The sequence below is a fragment of the Dendropsophus ebraccatus genome, chromosome 6 (genome assembly GCF_027789765.1).
Source record: "Dendropsophus ebraccatus isolate aDenEbr1 chromosome 6, aDenEbr1.pat, whole genome shotgun sequence".
NCBI lineage: Eukaryota > Metazoa > Chordata > Amphibia > Anura > Hylidae > Dendropsophus > Dendropsophus ebraccatus.
This window is the reverse complement of record NC_091459.1, coordinates 124331767-124354259: the sequence shown is the minus strand read 5'-3', so window position 1 is coordinate 124354259 and position 22493 is coordinate 124331767. Positions and strand designations below refer to the sequence as shown.

Sequence of the window (22493 nt, the reverse complement as noted above, 5' to 3'; positions counted from 1 at the left end):
CGGCAGGCACTATATTTGGGGGCAGATACAGGGCGGTGCGGCAGGTATTATATTTGGGGGTGAATATTCGGTTGAGCGGCAGGTACAATATTTGGGGGTGAATATTGGGCAGTATGGCAGGTACTATATTTGGGGGTAAATATTCAGTTGTGCGGCAGGTACTATATTTGGGGGTGAATATTCGGTAGTGCGGTAGGTACTATATTTGGAGGTGGATATAGGGCAGGGTGGCAGGTATTATATTTAGGGGTGGATATTGGGCAGGGTAGCAGGTACTATATTTGGGGGTGAATATTCAGTTGTGCAGCAGGTAGTATATTTGGAGGTGGATATTGGGCAGTTTGGAAGGTACTAGATTTGGGGGTTGTTACTAAGATAGGGTGGCATGTTTTTGCTATTTGTGCTCACCGCGGAGACAGGACACAGTCTAATCCTGATCGGCGCAGCACAATATCCATAACAGCTGGCGGGGCTCCAGAAGGCAAATTACAGCAGCGAAAGCCATTTGGAAACTTTAGTTACTTCATCTAAATTATGAAATCAGAATCTAAAATCTACTGATCCACTGCCAGAAAGCTTTTTTTTGCTTACTAATAGGGAGAGGAAAAGCTGATAAAATTGTTTCTTCTCTCTTCTTTATTAAAATGTGTTTTTAGGTTTAAAATTTTCCATACTTACCTGTAATGGAAGTCATCTTTCTGTGTAATGGCTACCTGCTGAGCGCCGGGCTTGTGCTTATACCCGGCAGCCAGTCTGAAAAAGAAGAGCTTCAGAATAAAGCCAAGGGGAGGGAATAGGGAGATGTGGAAAAGTTGAAGGCCTTGTATGGCCACCTTCACGGCCATCCTCTCCATGCACAACCTCCATTGACTATTTGTGGACTTGGATGCTTACTGGTCTCTCGACCATGGAGAGTTTTGGTGATTATGAGAAGATATGTGCAAATAGGCATAGGGATAAGTAACAGGTATAGACTCTACCCTTGAAGGTTCATTTTGTAAGAGGTCTTAAAGGGAACCTGTCACCCCCCGTGCCGGGGTGACAGGCTCGCGACCCCCCGTTAGAGCTGAGAGATGAGTCCAACACCCATAGAGAATGACAGGAGAGTCCAGCGCTCTGTCATTCTCTATGAGCGTTGGACTCATCTCTCAGTGGCGCGCCGGACTGCAGCGGCTGAGATCTCCGTCACCCGACCACCTCCAGAAGCGGGACCCGGCGGGATTAGGTGAGTATAGGGGGCTCTAATGGGGGTCGGGAGCCTGTCAATGGGGGTCGGGGGTGACAGGTTCCCTTTAAGTGTTAACTGTTTTGATGCAACGTTCCATGAAGGCCCTAATGGGCCTGACATACAACAAAATAGGGTAGAAGAAAAAAAGAAATAAGCCCGAGGATTATACTGTATTTCTACTGTATATGGGTCATAGTGCAAACACAAAAAAAAAGTACTAAAAATACAGCCAGCCAACCAGACATAACACAAACACGCAGCCTTGGCATGAGTCACGTCGTCACATGACCCCTGGTGTTCGTCACCGTGAACAGAATAACACAAACAGCTCTTGATATATAAATAGGTTTTTTTAATATTTTTCTTAGAAAACAAGAAAAAAAAAAAAAAAAAAAGAACGCACTTGCTTAATGCTTAACATATCTGATTGCTTACTAATAGGGTTAGATAAGTACACGGAATATCTCGTCTTCATGAGGTGAACATACAGAAGCATCGTCCAGTAACAAACGGCTAGTAATAAATTAGTTCTATCGAAGGCAAATCTCATTCTTGTCAGACTTTTTTTTTTTGTGGAGAACATAGAAAAAAAAAAAAAGCACCTGAAAATACAAAATAATTTAAAGGGCAATTCCAAAAATGACAGCGGAATGGATGGAGGATGAGTTAGAGTTCAGAATAATGGTGATGACTCAACCTGCCAGAAATTACCTGCTAAAAACCCAGACTTAGGGCCCTATTCCACCGGACGATTATAGTTCAGATTATCTTTAAATCGTTCGAATCTAAACGATAATCGTTCGTTTGAATAGCAGTTAACGATTAATGACCGAATGTGAAATCGTTGATCGCTTAATAAGACCTGGACCTATTTTTATCGTTGCTCGTTCGCAAATCGTTCGCATTGAATAAGATGCCATTCGGTCGTTCGCAGTAGATACGACTGCAATAGCGAAGAATTAGCGAAGATAAAACGATCGCAAATACGATCATATGTAACGATTGTCGTTCCATGGAAATGAGTGAACGTTTTCAGGTCTTTCGCAATAGTGGTCGTTTGAGATCATTAATCGTTAACGATTATACAAACGACAATCGTCTGGTGGAATAGGGCCCTTAGAGGGGCTACTTGCTGAAAGTTTCTTAAAGTGCTGGCCATCCTTACCGACCTCTATCATCATAGAAACAGCTGGAACTCATTGGAGACCTTTGATCAGGTACAAGTCTCAGGGTCTGAGTGGTTTGCAGCCAATTTTAGGCAGGAAAACGATGAATAGTTAAAATAATTTAAACTATGGAGATGGAATTTCCCTTTAAGAGACGTAACATAAAATACACGGAGACCTCGTACAAAGATTGTTGGTAAGTGCAATATACATATGTAACCGGTGAAGTGCTAGTGGTTAACATCTGCTTTTAAGGGATTGATCGACTGTATTGTGAACGATCCAGGATGATGATGTGGCTTAAAAATTCTTGAATATTAACATTTATATAAACTTAAGTATTCATTTTTTAAAAATTCATTTTACCTGGAAACAGTAAACAAGCTGCTGTTGGCAGATCTTATTCTTTACACAACAATGTTCTGCTGCAGTGGGGCAGCAAGCTGATTGGAGCTCATGCAGGGCAGTTGAGGCCTAAATAATAGGAATTCCCAATTCCTTGTGCAGATGCCTCTACAACCCGACCATGAAGGGTGAGCTGTGTATTCTGGGATTACGTAACTGGAGGAACACCTCCATAAGGGTTAAAGGGAATCTGTAGGCACTCCGACTCACCTAGACTGCTGGTACTGTTGCGTTCCCACGGTCAATCTATGTCTGGTTCCAGAGTTCAAATTGCTCCTGGTGTTGTCCTTTTTATGAAATCGCTCTTTTAATCTGGTGGCACAGTGTCAATGAGGCGGGGCCTAGAGCATTCATGTCCTAGGCCTGCAGTGCCTCTCTCTTCTTGCTCTCTACCCACCCCAGGAGCATAACGAATAAAAAGGGCAGGCAGCAAGATAAGAGAGGCGCTGGAGGCATAGGACACGGAAGTTCTAGGCCACACCTCATTGACACTGCGCTGCCAGATTAAAAGTGCGTTTTTATAAAAAGGGCGGTGCCAGGAGCAATTTGGACCCTGGGACCAGTCATGGATTGACCACAGGAATGCAACGGTACCAGCATCTGTGGGGGGTGGGGCGGGAGGGAAGCATGAAATGTATGAACATAAAGCCATGATGAGATCTGTCAACAGAAGCTTGTCTGCTTGATTGTTTTGAGATTTTTTTTTATTTTTTTTTTTTACACAGAGTAAAAACCAATTAAGAAGAGGAAAAAATAGGTATACAAACAAATGTGCCAGATATTTTCTTCAGCTGTGTACATACACAGTCGGATCTTTACTTTATGAGGTGCCCAAAAATACATTGACTATAGCAACAAAATTCTGCATGATATCTCCATGAATTAAAGTGCACCTAAATAGAGACGAGGTGGCCATTTTGGGGGCCAACATCCAGAGCATTCATGACCCAGGTACGGAGGAGTCGTGACTCGCACCATAACAGTAAGCATTGGTTTAGCCCACAAAATGGATCCTGCCACCGTGGGGGTGTTGGGTTATGTTGTCATGCAAAAAAAAAAAAAAAAAGAATACATAAATGGCAGGTACTCTCATCCTGAGAAAAACTAGTCCAGATGACTAATTATGACAAAATATATAATTTTTTACTTCATTTTTCCAGAAACCGATCAATAACCCAAAAGGTGACTTCTGTCTGTGCAATCATTCGTGAGAAATGAAACTTTTAAACAGTACGTAGAGAAAAAAAAAAAACTGCTGATTCCGATAAAGTGGGCTCTAACAATAAGACACGAGTCCCTCATGGGCGGGATGAAGATGTGGTGACTGAGACAGCTGCAGCATTTCAGAACCTGAAGTCCCTCCCACGAGGAATCCTAGGACCCCATACTCTTGCACCGGCTGTGATATAGGTAAGTACCATGCATTGTAAGTCTCATCAGCAGCTCGGTGGGGCAGGCTATCATCTCCAGCCCTGTGATAATAACCAACAGCAATATACAGAAAACCAGAAGATACGAGTGGTGCCAAGAGTGGTCTGTATTATGCAACGTAATGGTTCTCAACATACTGTGTACTTTGTGTAGTGGAATGCCTTCGAGACCCTCCAGGGCTACACTTCATATGCGAACGAGGTGACTCAAATTACCTTGAACTGAAAATGGGACATGATATGTACAAAGCTGCAAATCCAACATACGTTTGCAGCACGCGCGGCATCCCCGTCGATGCCGCGGTCGGGGTGAATGCAATAGGTGGAGATGTTTAGTTACGACTGGCCCGGAAAAGCAAGGTACCCGCTTATTCTGTCATTCAAGGCAAGCAGTTTTACGGTAGATGTTACCAAGGCTACAGCAGGTCGGGGAGGTGGCTGTAGACAGAGTCAAGGAGTTTTTGGCTGGCCTCTTGGCTCTTGACGCCAGCTATCTCAAAGAGACGGTCCAGCTTGTCTTCGGCCTGTGGTATTTTATCAATGATATGGATCTCTTCGGGACTGAGGATGGGGAGCATGTCATCAAAGATCGGCTGCAGGTCACAGGGGTCTAAGCGAACCTGGCGGAGTACCGTGTCCTTTTTTTCTGTGGGAGGAGGAAGAGCAAACACTGTCAATACGGATTTAAAAGGTCAGAAATGCAACAATTACTAGGGTCAACTAAAATTTATGGTGTAACCGTTGAACATTTCATAACAGTGTGACTAGTCAGGCTTCCCTCATTAGAAACATCATCAGGAGACAGGTGTGTCCCAATAAAAGGTAGGAAAGGAACAGATAGTAGGTGCCAACTGGAAGCAATGCAATGGTGAGCTGCACCCATCAGTGCCAACAGTTGTGTTGTTCCAAGTCCCATAGACAATCCACCACTGTGAAAATCCTCCTGGGATCATTTAAGCAGGCACCATAAGGGCATTTAAAGACACACTACAGTATACCAATATTGCAGTGGTGTCTCTTCTATTTCTGGCCATAAGATTGAACAATACCTTGTCAGACTATCCACCCCCAACAAAAGTCACTGTACAGTACTAATTGGGGAGTTGTCTGCTGTTGCATTCCTGACTTTCACCAACAAATATGCTCATATCCATTTAGGTCCTCCCAGCATTTCCCGCTGATCCTCCCACCACCATTGCCCCCCTCCTCCTGTTTTCCTCTGTAATGTTGTTTTACTTCCCACTCCTCCTGCACGCTCCAGCTGTACCCCTCCCAGCCCCTAATGTTTTTCTCCTTTCCCCTCTGTCCATTTGCCTCCCTGTCGCAACAGTTCCCCCTGACCCCAATGGTTTTCTCCCTTCAACATTGCCTGCCCCTCCTTCTTGCTCCTCCCCACTTCTCTTGCTCTCCTTCCAGCTCCTGCTCCTTCCCACATCTCTTGCTCTCCTTCCAGCTCTTGCTTCTCCCCACTTCTCTTGCTCTTCTTCCGGCTCCTGCTCCTTCCCACATCTCTTGCTCTCCTTCCAGCTCTTGCTTCTCCCCACTTCTCTTGCTCTTCTTCCGGCTCCTGCTCCTTCCCACATCTCTTGCTCTCCTTCCAGCTCCTGCTCCTCCCCACTTCCCTTGCTCTCCATCTCCTGCTCCTCCCCACTTCTCTTGCTCTCCTTCCAGCTCCTGCTCCTCCCCATTTCTCTTGCTCTCCTTCCAGCTCCTGCTCCTTTCCATTTCTCTTGCTCTCCTTCCATCTCCTGCTCCTCCCCACTTCTCTTGCTCTCCTTCCAGCTCCTGCTCCTCCCCACTTCTCTTGCTCTCGTTCCATCTCCTGCTCCTCCCCACTTCTCTTGCTCTCCTTCCATCTCCTGCTCCTCCCCACTTCTCTTGCTCTCCTTGCAGCTCCTGCTCCATCCCATTTCTCTTGCTCTCCTTCCAGCTCCTGCTCCTCCCCACTTCTCTCGCTCTCCTTCCAGCTCCTCCTCCTCCCCACTTCTCTTGCTCTCCTTCCAGCTCCTCCTCCTCCCCACTTCTCTTGCTCTCCTTCCAGCTCCTGCTCCTCCCCACTTCTCTTGCTCTCCTTCCAGCTCCTGCTCCTTCCATTTCTCTTGCTCTCCTTCCAGCTCCTGCTCCTCCCCACTTCTCTTGCTCTCCTTCCAGCTCCTGCTCCTCCCCACTTCTCTTGCTCTCCTTCCAGCTCCTCCTCCTCCCCACTTCTCTTGCTCTCCTTCCAGCTCCTGCTCCTGCCCACTTCTCTTGCTCTCCTTCCAGCTCCTCCTCCCCACTTCTCTTGCTCTCCTTCCAGCTCTTGCTCCTCCTCACTTCTCTAGCTTTCCTTTGAGTTCCTGCTCCTCCTCATATCTCTTGCTCTCCTTCCAGCTCCTGCTCCTCCTCATTTTTCTAGCTCTCCTTTCAGCTCCGGCTCCTTCCCCTTCCCGCTTCTCTAGTTCTCCTTCCAGCTCCTGCTCCTTGCCACTTCTCTAGTTCTTTTTCCAGCTCTTGCTCCTCCTCACTTCTCTAGCTCTCCTTCCAGCTCTGGCTCCTTCCCCTTCCCACTTCTCTTGCTCTCCTTCCAGCTCCAGCACCTGCCCATTTCTCTTGATCTGCAATTATTGGATGTTGCTGTCAGCATTATGACACACTGGGAGCCCCTTTCACTGCTAAGCGGCAAAATAGGCACAAAAAAATGGCGGGTGAACAGCCTGCAATACACTGTTGGTAATCAAAATATTTAATAAAGTTAATAAAATCTGTAACCTTCAAAAGGTCACTGACAAAGGAACTGCCCTGTCTTTTGAATCAACTGGTCCCTTCCCTATGATCAATTGGACCCCTTATGCATAGACATGTGACTGGGACTGGCACCACTGAGAACCTGGATAAGTTACCTTTGGTTATAAAGGAGCCCGTTCTGCTGAGGGCAGAGGAACCGCTGGACGTAGAGTCGCATCGCAGGAGAGGTTCTGACTCATCAGCAAAGAAGCCTTTGTTCTTATCCAGCGGAGATGGTTCAATTGTCAGGGCAGCGGGTTCGGGTGCCTTGAGGGCAGGATCCTGAGTTGGCATTGGCTGGTTAGGATTCACTGGAAGGGTTGGCTTGTCATCTTCTATCTGTCAGAGCAAACAGAAGAAATATACATGAATAGCGCTAGACAATGCACTCATTTATTTATTTCCCAAGATACAAAGCCAAGGCTCCGTCGACAGGCTTGGCCGCATTTCGCATGGCTCGGTGGGCACTATAACACGAACATACTGTACTGTCAGAGGTTAGGGCGTGGGGAGCTCTGCAGATTATCACATACCGTATCACTTAATAAAATCACTAAAAAAACCAACCCTAAAAATAAAGATAATGAAGAAAGGAAGCTTATATAGAAAAGCATCATGTGGGTAATGAGAGACTGCAAGGAGTAAGATCACTCTGCTAAATGAGGAGGACGAGCAAAATGTCCAAGGATGAAGGACACATTCAAGTACAAACAGGTCTGCAAAGTCTGAGAGAACCAGGGGATTTACTGTGCGTCATACATTACACATACATGTACATAGGAGCAGTATTTTAGTTGTTATATTCTTGTATATAGGAACAGTATTATACTAGTTATATTCTTGTATATAGGAGCAGAATTATAGTAATTATATTCTTGTATATCGGAGCAGTAATATAGTATATTCTTGTATATAGGAGCAGTATTATAGTAGTTATATTCTTGTATATAGGAACAGTATTATACTAGTTATATTCTTGTATATAGGAGCAGTATTATAGTAGTTATATTCTTGTATATAGGAGCAGAATTATAGTAATTATATTCTTGTATATCGGAGCAGTAATATAGTATATTCTTGTAGATAGGAGCAGTATTATAGTAGTTATATTCTTGTAGATAGGAGCAGTATTATAGTAGTTATATTCTTGTAGATAGGAGCAGTATTATAGTAGTTATATTCTTGTATATAGGAGCAGTATTATAGTAGTTATATTCTTGTATATAGGAGCAGAATTATAGTAGTTATATTCTCGTATATAGGAGCAGTATTATAGTGTTTATACTCTTGTATATAGGAGCAGTATTATAGTGTTTATACTCTTGTATATAGGAGCAGTATTATAGCAGTTATATGCACAAGCCTAAAAGGACAGAAATGTCTGCACATCGCACCCATGGCAGATACTAAAGCTTATTTAGCTACATTAAAAACCAACATTAGAAGTTAGTATATAAATTGATCAAACCATATCGCCTCATGTACCATGTGCAGGTCTCTGATACACGAGTCCCTAACCAAACAACACTGTGCCGGTCAGCAAACGCCAACCCTACAAAGCGTGTGCAAGCAGGAAAGGGGGGCCACGGAATGGCCCTGCAACCCCCATATCACAGGGTCACATCCTGGCCTTGTTTTTTAAATGTAGCCGAGAGGCATTAGTATCAGCCATAGGTGTGAGGTGCAGCTCTCCTTTCTCTTTTTGTCCCTTATTTTGCTTTTCTCCCTTTTCTGAGTAGCTAGCACTCCTCCTTTGCAAGACCTATGTGACCCCAATCAGCAGGAAGCACCTGTGCACACATAGAAAAGTACCTCCTATTTTTTCCATTCTACCAGCAGATGCAATGGTGAGTAGCAAGACCATGTTCACGCTTGTGTTGCTTGGTGGCAGTATTATAGTACCTATATTCTTGTATATAGGAGCAGTATTATAGTAGTTATATCCTTGTATATAGGAGCAGTATTATAGTACCTATATTCTTGTATATAGGAGCAGTATTATAGTAGTTATAATACGGACTTGGAGAGAAAGGAGCGCTGCACCTCACACCTTTGGCTGACACTAATGCCTCTTGGCTACATTTAAAAACCAACGCCAGGATGTTGGTATATACAGTGGTACCTTGGTTTAAGAGTAACTTGGTTTAAGAGCATTTTGGTTTAAGAGCTCACAGTTTTTCAAAATTGTGACTTGGTTTAAGAGCATTGTTTTGGTTTAAGAGCTCCCTGTACTGGGTGGGAGCGCTAGTGGGGGAGCGGCATGGTCTGCATAGCGGGGTCTACAGCCCTGCACTCTGACCCAGGAAGTCTCCCTCACCTTCCAAATCATAGCAAATCCACTTCAGGCTGGGGCTCACATCAGGGGACAGGACTGTGGAGGTAATCTCTCCATAGCTGTAACCCCTCTCTCCCCGGACAGAGAGCGCTGCATGTGTGTGCCCACATCTGCCCTGCTCATTCCTTCATGCTCCCTGCAGTCTCTGTCAGCCCTTGTGTTTCCCATCCTCTCCATTACAGTACAGTAACTTAGAATATCACATATTCTGCTGTTTCTGAATGTTTGTTTCATCTGTTTTACATGTTATTCAGAACAATAAATCATTATTTTTGGGGTGTGGAACCAATTGTCTGCATTTCTATAATTTCTTATGGGAAAACTTGCTTTGGTATAAGAGTAAATTTGGATTACAAGCACGGTCCCGGAACGAATTATGCTCGTAATCCAAGGCACCACTGTAATTTGATCAAACCATATTGCCCCATGTACCATGTGCAGGTCCCCTGGTTCACATGAGTCACTACGCTAACTCAACACTGTGTCAGTCAGGGACCGCTAACCCCACAAAGCGAGCACGAACAGGGAAGGGAGGCCATAGAACGGCCCTGCAACCCCAGTGTCACAGGACCAATCCCCAAGGGCCTCTCCAAAACCCAGCAGGCACCGCCGGCAGAGGAAAAAGGCCACCAAGCAACAAGTGTGAACATGGTCTTACCACTCACCATTGCTCCTGTAGGTAGAATGGGAAAGATAAGAGGTACTAGTCATGTGTGCACAGGTGCCTCCTGCTGATTGGGGTCACATGGGTCTTACCAGGAGGAGTGCTAACACTAAGAAAAGAGAGAAACATTGTGCACGCTTTGCGGGGTTATCGGTCGCTGACTGACACAGTGGTGAGTTAGTGTAGGGACTCCTGTGGACCAGGGGACGTGCACGTGGTACATGGGGCAATATGGTTTGATGAAATTATATACCAACATTCTGGCGTTAGTTTTTAAATGTAGCCGAGAGGCATTAGTGTCAGCCATAGGTGTGAGGTGCAGCGCTCCTTTCTCTCCAAGTCCGTATATGGAGTTTCTCTCTTTTCTTAGTGTTAGCACTCCTCCTGGCAAGACCCATGTGACCCCAATCAGCAGGAGGCACCTGTGCACACATGGTAAGTACCTCCTATCTTTTCCATTCTACCTGCAGGAGCAATGGTGAGTGGTTAGACCATGTTCACACTTGTGTTGCTTGGTGGCCGCTTTCTCCATCGGTGGCGCCTGCTGGGTTTTGGGGGGCCCTTGGGGATTGGTCCTGTGACATTGGGGTTGCAGGGCCATTCCAAGGCCTCCCTTCCCTGTTTGTGCTCGCCTTGCGGGGTTAGCAGTCACTGACTGCCATAGTGTTGAGTTAGTGTAGGGACTCATGTGAACCAGGGAACCTGCACGTGGTACATTGGGTAATATGGTTTGATCAAATTATATCCTGGTATTGGTTTTTAAATGTAGCCGAGAGGCATTAGTGTCAGCCATAGGTGTGAGGTGCAGCGCTCCTTTCTCTCCAAGTCCGTATTATAGTAGTTATATTCTTGTATATAGAAGCAGTATTATAGTAGTTATATTCTTGTATATAGGGGCACTATTATACTAGTTATATTCTTGTATATAGGAGCAGTATTATAGTAGTTATATTCTTGTACATAGGAGCAGTATTATAGTAGTTATATACTTGTATATAGGAGCAGTATTATAGTAGTTATATCCCTGTATATAGAAGCAGTATTATAGTAGTTATATTCTTGTATATAGAAGCAGTATTTTAGTAGTTATATTCTTGTACATAGGAGCAGTATTATAGTAGTTATATGCACAAGCCAAAAAGACAGAAATGGCTGCACATCGCACCCATGGCTGACACGAAAGCTTATTCAGCTACATTTAAAACCAACATCAGAAGTTAGTATATAATTTGGCCAAACCATATTGCCTCATGTTCCATGCGCAGGTCTTCTGATACACGAGTCCCTAACCAAAAAACATCACTGTGGCGGTCAGTGACCACAATCCCCGCAAAACGTGCGCAAGCAAAGAAGGGGGGCCACGGAATGGCCCTGCAACCCCATTGTCACAGGACCAGACCCTAAAGGGCCCCCACGGAGTTATATTCTTGTATATAGGAGGCAGTATTATAGTAGTTATATTCTTCTATATAGGGGGCAGTATTATAGTAGTTATATTCTTGTATATAGGAGCAGCATGATAGTAGTTATATTCTTGTACATAGCGGCAGTATTATAGTAGTTATGCAGCATAGAGACACAGCTGACCCGCACCACACTCCAAGTATGCCATGTCAGGGGATCAGCGGTATGCAGAGGCAGACAAGTCTTATCTGTGAAATAACGGCTGTGTGTCAGGGGTGCAGGACTGGATGAGAGCAATATGTGATGTATGGAGTAGATAAATCAGCACTCACCCGATAGCAAAGACAGCTCAGTTTATTCCAAGATCCACAGGTAGCAGGGAGAGGAAGGATGCAGGTGCTAGACACGCACTGGGACCAGTCTAGCACGTCTAGCACCTGCATCCTTCCCATCCCCGCTACCTGTGGATCTTGGAATAAACTAAGCTGTTTTTGCTATCGGGTGAGTGCTGATTTATCTACTCCATACATTATAGTAGTTATATACTTGTATATACTGTGTTGCTGGAAACCATATCAGCACAATTGTATTGATTGGTTCCCTTTAAGTATATAAGCTGCAGTATTGTTCTTGATTCAGTATTTATTGCCATATCCCTGTCCAGTCTACATATTGCAGCGTTATGGTCCCCACCCTCTCCAGCTATTGCAAAACTACAACTCCAAGCAACTCCAACACCAACACATTCATTGCATTTAGCAAAATTCTGTTTCATATTCGCAGGCATTTCATCTTGTAAGAGTCTATTAGAGAGTCCATGCTCCTCAGCAGATAATGTAAGTGCTTTCATTTGTCACTGACAGCTGCCTGTGGCGTAGAGCACATTGATACAGGGAATGCAGCAGAGCCGGACGGGTGTGGCACTGCACGGAGGAAGACAACTCCCACCCTCCTCACAGCAGAAATCACTGTTCTATGCTGTAAATTAGAGATGTTATTCTGTCTGAGCAGGATGTAATACTAGGACAATGCTTTGGCTCCTGTGTTGGCCCTTGCCCAGGGCAGATTGTCATGTGATGATCGTTGCTTGGGGTAGCTTGTCATGTGCCACCTGTAGCTTTAAGCTGCCCCTTTTATGATAGTTAATGCCAATGGCAGCCCATCACTAGAACATTTTACCCAACATACCTGGTATTGCTCCTGTGCCAACCCTTGCCGTTTTGGTAATGATGACTAATTTACTGTGGGTGATGGTTGCTATGAGATTTTTTTTGACTGTTGCCCATGGTGACCAGATTACAATCATGATTTAAAGAAAACCGGTTCTAGGGTCAGAAAAACCCGAGAATGACAATTTTTATGGTCGTATAAATCAGGGACAGTGTCTATTGTGAGCGCTTCTTCTTCTTGATTTTAAAACAGTAAACATTAAAACAGTAAGACATGACAATAGGATCTGACTACACAGGGTTTATTTGTAGTCTGTATCCATGGAGACCCATAGATCTGCACAGGAGCTGTAGACAGAAGATGTTTGGAGATTCTTTTAACCCAAACTGTTGCTAAATTGTGTAATTTTTTTGAGATATATTAAAATATTAAAAGGTCTGGTGTGACCCAGGGTTAACCAGCAACCTTGTGGACATGTCATACAGTGGATATACTGTTGTCATAGTGCATCTCAACAACAGTGTATCACGTCATGGTGCATCTCTACTCATGACATCACCAGTCACTTAAGTCTTAATAAAAAGTGATCTCAGGGAGAGGAGCTGCAAGGTGAGGACATCACTACATGCACGTTGAGGGAGTTACGTGGAGTTCATAAGCCAAATTGTAGATATGAGACATAATGGTTCCCCGATGCAGATGGCAACATCTGATTATTTACTGCAGGATACGATGTTAATTTATTCACAGCGCTCCCCATCTCGGCGGAGCTTACAATCTAATTTCCTTGCTGCCGCGGAGAACATCCGAGCTAACGGCTAGGAAGCAAATTTAATTTTTGTCAAAAACCATTTATGTTCGTTCCTTACGGAAGAAAAACATTTGTATCTGCAGCTGCCAAGTCTGAGAAAGAAGACATCGCTAAATGACATTACACAGAGCATCCACTACATCTACCCATTTGATACGTGGCTGGTTTCTAGAGTGGGCACAAGTACGTCAGGGGATGGGGTGCAGCATTGGGGGGCACCTAAAAAGGGGTACCTCCTAAAAAAAAGTATCCTTTACATCTTTTTCAAGTTCATGTCACCAATACTCCAAGAGAAGATATTTTTTTTCACCCTGAGGTTGGGGACATGATGAACAATGGAAGCAATCAGAATGGAGTCACCCCACCTCATGGGCCCCTAATCACTAAAGGGGCCCTCTCTATTGCTCACAACCTTGTCCTAGAAGACGGGATAAATTATTCGACAGCCCCGGCTTTATGAAGGTTACCAGTTTGATGGCTGTCAGAGGACAGGAAGGGTAATGTGTAACCAGTAAAGAGATGCGGCTCTAGACGTCTCTCAGCAATTACAGGGAGACCGTCGGGGCAGACGCTCCCAGTGACAGAGAATCTCAGCGCGTGCCTTGGCAGCTAAGTCTGACAGGACTCGGTATGAATACCAATGCCTTCCGACTGGTATCAGCACAACAGGGGGGGGGGGGAATATAACAACCTCATAAATAACCGATACAAGCGTACCCTACGGAGAGTCATGCCTGGCCCACATACTCTCCCGTACAATTACTAGTCATGGCATCTTATTAAGATCCCACCAGCATAGTCTTTGTCCTCAAAAATGTTGCAGCTTAAAGAGTCCTTGTATCTACCTAGATAGAAAAATACTGCACAACCGGCCCCAGGCCCAAGACAGAATGGATGGACCATGAATGTCAAGGGCTCCATGGCAAGCAATGGCTAGGTGAAAGGGGTCCAGGAAGACAACCAGGGCTCTAAGGGGTCAGGATGGGTGATTATAGAGTCTGATTGCTGGGGGTCTGAAAGCTAGGTAAATTGAATGGTGGTGAAGCATTCATGATTGCCATTTTGAATATTTTTGAAAATGGGCAAGTGCAGTGTCTGGATATCTCTGTCAGTCCCGCAGAGGGTCAATAAAGAAGTGTGCGTGCTTGATCTCTCTTCTATTTACAAAGGGGTACATGAGACCCCTATTCTCTTGACCAGTGGGAAGCCCAGCCTTCGGATCCAATCAGACATCCTGGGGATAGGTGATAAAGGTGTTATTCCAAGATTACAGCCAGTGGGCCATAAAGGAACTCCCAAATTTGGGCCATAAAGGAACCTCTTAAATTTATAAAAAAAAGAGCCCCAACTTAAAAGGGGTATTGCCAAACAATAAAGTAATGGCATTTTGCTACAGCGATCGCGGGGATCCAACCACTGGAACCTCTGCTGAAGGCTGCATCTTCTTCAATGGTTGCAGCCCCTTGTATCCATGGAAAACTGTAGCCCGGACCCATTCAGGTAAATAGAGACTGTAGTTTTATGCACAGTTGGCTGGTCAGAAACAATGCTAAGAGTGTCATACTAAATGGGCCTCCACTGATCATGGTACATCCATCACTGTATGATATGGAAATACCATGGCCTATACGAGGATATAGAAAGGGTTGTCCAAAGAAAATACCCTAAAATAGTCCACAACACTATACTCTTTGGGGGCATGAAGTCTCCAATCCAGAGAATAAAGAGAGTGTGGTCACTGCAGCCCATCTCCTTCTCAATGTTGTCTCACATCCGCATAGAATTGTAACATGGCCCCATTCACATAGCTATGAGTGTTGCTGCAGGTCCCTATAAAGGTGGGTGGCTGGGAGAGTCAATGTGCAGGGGGAAAAAAACGTCCATCTCAGGTCTGTGAGCGTCACATGAAAACATCTAGTTCTTTCTCTAAAACTTGTCTGGCGCTTCTCTAGTTATTATTTCACAGCAAATTTTATTACTGACTCAATTACGCGGTGATACAGCCAGAGTCGATTAGTCGATCCAGGAGTCTACGAGACTGGCCCCTCACCGGCAGACAGTGCAGTCTATTAGAGACTACACCTGGGGGGACGTGCCTGCTGCCGGCAGCTCTGTACACATTATCTATTGCTATACAAGATCTTATTTGTAGTACATGGACGGCAAGGAAGAAATAAGGAATACATGAGAACCTCAACATGGGTGCGCAGAGTTATCTCATTGCTGGATGAAGGAGTTTCCTCTATGTATATTAACTATGGCTGAAGGGAAAGACTAGGAGGATGAGTAGCAAGAAAATGAAGAACGCCATTAACTGGAAAAATAGAAAGTTCAGGGTAAAGCTGCTCATCCCCTATGTATATAGATGCAGCCAAGCACCATAAACAGGTAATACATAATCATACAGGGAGACAGCAGCAGGGACACAGATCCTACAGTAGGCGACAATCAGCAATAAATTCCTCCGTAATAACCTGTGTGAGCAATAAACCGCTATATACCTGGTAGAATTATTGTCCCCTGTAGAGATGTGCGCTGTGTGCTTACAGGAGGCTAAAGAGGAGATGGAAGAGCTGTAGATGTGGAACCCAGCACCTCCCGACTTATCCACATGAACACGTTACACAAAAGAATCAGCATACAGAAAAACGCTGCATCATTTTTCAAATGCTGACACGGTTATTTAGCTTTTAGGACAAAAAGATACACGGTGCCTTTCATATATCAGTCTGTGCTTCCAGAATATAGAAAAATACTTTTATTATCCCGTGCAAAGAGTCAAAGAAGGCTTTCCCGGGCTCCTGACCAGCAGCAAGCTGAAATGCCTCCTCGCTCCCCCTCCAATCCCTGTCCCTGCTTGACTGGAAATTGAGCACTAAGCAGGAAAAGGGAAAGGAGGGGGAACAAGGAGGCGTTACAGCCCTTTTAAAGGGGTTATCCAGCGCTACAAAAACATGGCCACTTTTCCCCCTACTGTTGTCTCCAGTTCAGGTGCGGTGTACAATTAAGCTCCATTTACTTCAATTGAACTGAGTTTCAAAACCCCACTCAAACTGGAGACAACAGTAGGGGGAAAGTGGCCATGTTTTTGTAGCGCTGGATTACCCCTTTAACTTCAGGCGATTGGGAACGCCTCTCAGATACACAAGAAAACCAAAAAAATGACACATTTTGTAGAATCAAGGCAAAAATGGCAGCAGCAGAAGAGGAGTGTGCTCAACATGACTGTGCCAGTGACCAGTCCACTCATGATAGAGAAAAAAATACTGAGGTAGGGGGCAGTAACCGGTAGAGATATAATATTAATACTGATATAAAGGACAGGGTAACATATGACCAGGCAAGGGTCATGACGTCTGTGGGGATAGGAAACCTTGGTAATAATGACAGCAGCAAACGCATGTGCTGATCTTGTGGGAGACAGTGACCTGTCTACTCCTGTGAGGTCAAGGCTTAATGACAGGCAATGGTCAACATGTAAAAAAGCTATTAGAGAGAAGTGGCAGGTCACAGACTAAGGTTACAAACCCACTTGGCGGGTCTGCAGCGAGTCTCCATGCTGCGTTTTTGCAGCGAGACTCGCTGCAGATCCCGGCCCTATGCTTTTAATGGCAGACAAACACGCAGCAGGGATGTACATCCCTGCTGCGAGTTTGTCTGCAGCCCACCCCATTAACTCCCCGGCCGCCGGAGCTGATACTTCACCTGATCCCGGCTCCGGCGGTTCCCGAGGTCTTCAGCAAGCCGGAGCGGGGACCAGGTGAAGTATATGCTCCAGCCAGCCGCCCGCAGCCCCGGCCGCCCGATCGCTGCGTGTACATCCCTGCTGCGTGTTTGTCTGCCATTAAAAGCATAGGGCCGGGATCTGCAGCGAGTCTCGCTGCAAAAACGCAGCATGGAGACTCGCTGCAGACCCGCCAAGTGGGTTTGTAACCTAAAGGTAATTTTACATGGGTCGACATGAAGCCTTGCAAGGATGCATATGAGCGCCGAATAGTCAGGTCAGCGCTCATTTGCAGTGCCTTTACCCAGCACAATAATAGAGCGTCCGGCCCGCACAAATGATTCTTTTATCATTTGAGTGATCATGGAAACTGCTTCCCCGATATATATATATATATCCATGCTGTCAGTTTCTAGATCACACAAGTAGTGCATACTTACCTTCTGTGATGCTGGGTGATCAGGCATCCTGCACTCCCATCTTGTGGAGAGAAGGATGGGAGGGCTGGGATGCAGGATCGCACAGCAGCGTACTAGGTATGTTTGCACTGCATGTGTGATCTGATGAACTGGCTATCGGTCACACTACTCCTGTTTACACACGTGAGGCCAATTGTTTGAATTTTAAAGCAGTCCAAAAGATGTGCTCAGCCAAGGATTGCGCATTTTCCTGCTTCTCGGAAGATCAATGTCACTTTTACACGGGTTTCTGTTGATTGGTTGCTGTGGGCAGTTTGCACAAGTCTAAATTTTACACCCTTTGATAAATCTCCCCCAAAATTTTCAGTAATGGTGAAGGGATACATGAGTATTTACAATCAGCACATGGAGATCTGCAGGAGCCACATAAGACATTGTGGAAATCACAGCAAAAACTTCTGCACAAAGCCAAGGTTGTAGGATGGTTGCAAATAGAGAAGAGGGGCAGGGAGTGGTCATAGGAGTGGTGCACTCTTATCTATACAGGCAGCCCATGGTATAGGCAACTTCCTAGACAGCTAAATCAGATACAAGTCCATGGCCGCTTATGGGGACTGGCATTAGTTTGGGGTATAAGAAAAATCACAATAATTTGCATAGTTGCCAACATTTGAAATTCTTTCCAGGGACAAGTTAGCGTAAAAAAGGGGTATGGCCTATCATGGGTGCGAGTTCAACATTTTCCAGTTAGAATTTACAGTCAGAACAACACAAAAGGAGCGTTACACCCCCCCATTATCAGGTCCCCAGTACATTACACACCGCAGTATTAGGTCCCCAGTATATTACACACCCCAGTATTAGGTCCCCAGTATATAAAACACACCCCAGTTAGAGCAGGCTGAGACTCAGAGATAGCATTATACTGATTGACTATACATACTGGTAGTTTGTACCCATATGATGCAGCTGCACCCCATATCATCATACTACTACCCCCTTCATCCTACTTCTCCTCCATCATCATACTACTACCCCTTCATCCTCTATCATCATATTACTACCCCTTCATCATCCTCCTGCCCCTCCATCATCATACTACTACCCCCTTTCATCCTCCTGCGCTTCCATCATCATAGAACTACCCCTCTCATCCTCCTCCATCATCATACTCATTCCTACTTCATCCTGCTCCTGTCCCTTCAGCATCATACCAGTACCCCCTTCAGCATCCTCTTGTTCCTTCATCTGTATTTAAAACAAAAAAAAGCTATACTTACCTCACCAATATGGTTCCTCTAGTGCCCCAGGGACTCCTGTCCCTGTTCTGCCTCACTCGCGCTGAAAGGGGGTGGGGATTCCCAGGACATGGTTTTCCCGGGTCTGTCTCCTCAGAAAATCGGGACAGTCCCGGCAAAACTGGGACTGTTGGCAACTATGCATTTCCCCTCTAAAACAAAGAAGGTCTCCTACCAGCAGAGACTGTATCTATAGTACAGTATAGTTGCACATATGGTGTTCATGATATAGTAGTTCCAATACTTCGTCCCACTTCTGACACCAAGTGCAGGAGGTTCATATTGCAACCTCCTTATTTTTTTAGTGATATTTCTCTTGTTGATCCAACCTGAACATAGTATTTCATCCTGTACATGGCATTCTCTTTGGTTTAATATGAGTTACCTATAGAACAGCATCTCTATTGCTAATATGCTTCAATCAGTGTATTCTTGCTGACTGCCGATATGTTTGCAGTCCTCTACCTTGGCTTACCAATCTGCACCTTCAGACTGTGATCCCAGGTCCTGGAGCCAATAAGTATTCCTCTGCAATGCAGGTGTCTCTGGCAGACGAGAGCATTAGGACGTAACTAGGAGATCTGCTCTTCCAGTAAGTTAATTACAGACACAAACACAGAAACATTTTGCTCGACTAATCTACTTAATCCGGCACCTGGGAGCTCACTACATAATAAAACACCAGACCCCGAACTGTAATGGGCAAGAAGGTGGCGGCAGCAGCTGGTAGGAATAAACCACCATGGGGACGTGTCTATACAGAATGTTCCCTTAGCTGTCAATCTATAACTCACATAATCAATGTCCGAGTTGTCAGAATAGCTGAAAACAGAGAGCAATGCCTGATGCTGCATATAGATGGGTATCAAGGCTGCTACCGGGCAGGTCCAGTTATAGAAGTAATTTAAAGTGGAATTCCCAGCTTATAACTTGAAGACTTATCACTAGAGGGGGTTCTTCCTGTATGACCCCCACTGCAAGAATAAGTGCCGCATCAATAGAGTACGCTGCATCTCCTTCACTGTTAACTCCGCACAGCAACATCTCTGGCAACACAGCCTAAACTGGGATACTCTAAGGCAGTGCTTCTCAAACTTTTTCTATTGGAGCCTCACCTAATAGACTAAATAATGCCTGGGCCTCACCAGACTGACCAAGAAGATGCTGGGCCTCACCATCTGTGATAGAAGTCCATGCAAAGATAAAAACTATTGCTCAGTCTACCCTTCATTTGTCTCCTAACCTCTGTATAACATTAAATAAGCACAAAATGAGTCAATAATTGTAACGCCTGGAGTAGTGGATCCACTGAACCGTCACTAGCGATGGCACTAACCTCACCAGGGAGCGGAGTCTAAGGGGCCGCTGGTTTTCACCAGAGCCCGCTGCAAGGCGGGATGGACTTGCTGCGGCAGGCGACCCCCCCGTGGCCGTCACAATAATGTTCCTTAACCAGAGATTGTTGCATTTAGGGAAAGAACTGTACAGCTTATAGTCACTTTTGTAAATACTGACTCCTCAGCTGGGCCTCACCAACAACTAGGGGGCGCCTCACTGGTAAGGCCCACCTCACAGTTTGAGAAGCACTGTTCTAAGGGATATTCTAGGATTAGAAAAATATAGTTGCTCTCTTCCAAAAACAGCACCACCCCTGTCCTCAGGTTGTGTGAAGTATTACAGCTTGGCTCCATTCATTTGCAATACCACACACAAACGGAGGACAAGAGTGAAACGGTTTTTGGAAGAAGACCCCTTTAAGATTTCTGCCCACCCTAACTTCTCCCAAAATGTATGAACAATGATGCCGGAAACTCTGAATTCTGTTCTATAGCACATCGTCCATATTTACGGACCATACACGGAACGTGTGAAGGACTCAGTAAGTCTGATGTGCCCTCCTGTTAGTATTACCTGCTCTTAAAGGAGAAGTCCGGTGAAAATTCTTATTAAAGTATTTTATTGCCACCCAAAATTTATACAAATCACCAATATACACTTATTATGGGAAATGCTTATAAAATGCTTTTTTCCCTGCACTTACTACTGCATCAAGACTTCACTTCCTGGATAACATGGTGATGTCACTTCCTGGATAACATGGTGATGTCACTTCCTGGATAACATGGTGATGTCACTACCAGACTCCCAGAGCTGTGCAGGCTGTGGCTGCTGGAGAGGATGATGGCAAAGGGACACTGAGGGACACAGGGCACTGGAGGGACACTGAGCATCCCCCTGCCATCATCCTCTCCAGCAGCCACAGCCCGCACAGCTCTGGGAGTCGGGTCGTGACATCACCATTTCTTCCAGGAAGTGAAGCCTTGATGCAGTAGTAAGTGTAGGGAAAAAAGCACTTTATAAGCATTTCCCGTAATAAGTGTATATTGGTGATTTGTATAACTTTTGGGGGCCAATACAATACTTAAATAAAAAATTTTGCCGGACTTCTTCTTTAAACCCAATAAGTCCAAAATGCCCTCCTGTTAGTATTACCTCCTCTTAGACCCAATAAGCCTGATGTGCCCTCCTGTAGGTATTAGCCCTTTAGACCCAATGAGGCTGATGTGCCCTCCTGTTAGTATTACCTCCTCTTAGACCCAATGAGGCTGATGTGCCCTCCTGTTAGTATTACCTCCTCTTAGACCCAATAAGCCTAATGTGCCCTCCTCTAGGTATTACCTCCTTAGACCCGATAAGCCTAATGTGCCCTCCTCTAGGTATTACCTCCTTAGACCCGATAAGCCTGATGTGCCCTCCTGTTAGTATTACCTCCTCTTAGACCCAATGAGGCTGATATGCCCTCCTGTTAGTATTACCTCCTCTTAGACCCAATAAGCCTGATGTGCCCTCCTGTAGGTATTAGCCCTTTAGACCCAATGAGGCTGATGTGCCCTCCTGTTAGTATTACCTCCTCTTAGACCCAATGAGGCTGATATGCCCTCTTGTTAGTATTACCTCCTCTTAGACCCAATGAGGCTGATGTGCCCTCCTGTTAGTATTACCTCCTCTTAGACCAAATGAGGCTAATGTGCCCTCCTGTTAGTATTACCCCTCTTAGACCCAATAAGCCTGATGTGCCCTCCTCTAGGTATTACCTCCTTAGACCCGATAAGCCTAATGTGCCCTCCTCTAGGTATTACCTCCTTAGACCCGATAAGCCCGATGTGCCCTCCTGTTAGTATTACCTCCTCTTAGACCCAATAAGCCTGATGTGCCCTCCTGTAGGTATTAGCCCTTTAGACCCAATGAGGCTGATGTGCCCTCCTGTTAGTATTACCTCCTCTTAGACCCAATGAGGCTGATGTGCCCTCCTGTTAGTATTACCTCCTCTTAGACCCAATAAGCCTAATGTGCCCTCCTCTATGTATTACCTCCTTAGACCCGATAAGCCTAATGTGCCCTCCTCTAGGTATTACCTCCTTAGACCCGATAAGCCTAATGTGCCCTCCTCTAGGTATTACCTCCTTAGACCCGATAAGCCCGATGTGCCCTCCTGTTAGTATTACCTCCTCTTAGACCCAATAAGCCTGATGTGCCCTCCTGTAGGTATTAGCCCTTTAGACCCAATGAGGCTGATGTGCCCTCCTGTTCGTATTACCTCCTCTTAGACCCAATGAGGCTGATGTGCCCTCCTGTTAGTATTACCTCCTCTTAGACCAAATGAGGCTAATGTGCC

General features: G+C 45.3%; 1 protein-coding gene across 2 annotated transcripts in view; it reads right to left on the bottom strand.

Moving 5' to 3' along the window:
* Positions 1-1559: 1559 nt before the first annotated feature.
* The window catches only part of TNFRSF21 (TNF receptor superfamily member 21), a 66670-nt gene continuing 45736 nt past the window's right edge, over positions 1560-22493 (bottom strand). For both annotated transcript variants that reach the window (XM_069975833.1, XM_069975832.1), the window contains exons 5-6: positions 7109-7331; positions 1560-4875 (exon numbers count right to left, since the gene is read on the bottom strand). In XM_069975833.1, the coding sequence (XP_069831934.1) occupies positions 4646-4875; positions 7109-7331 (453 nt within the window). In that variant the 3' untranslated portion in view covers positions 1560-4645. The remainder of the gene's footprint in view (positions 4876-7108; positions 7332-22493) is intronic.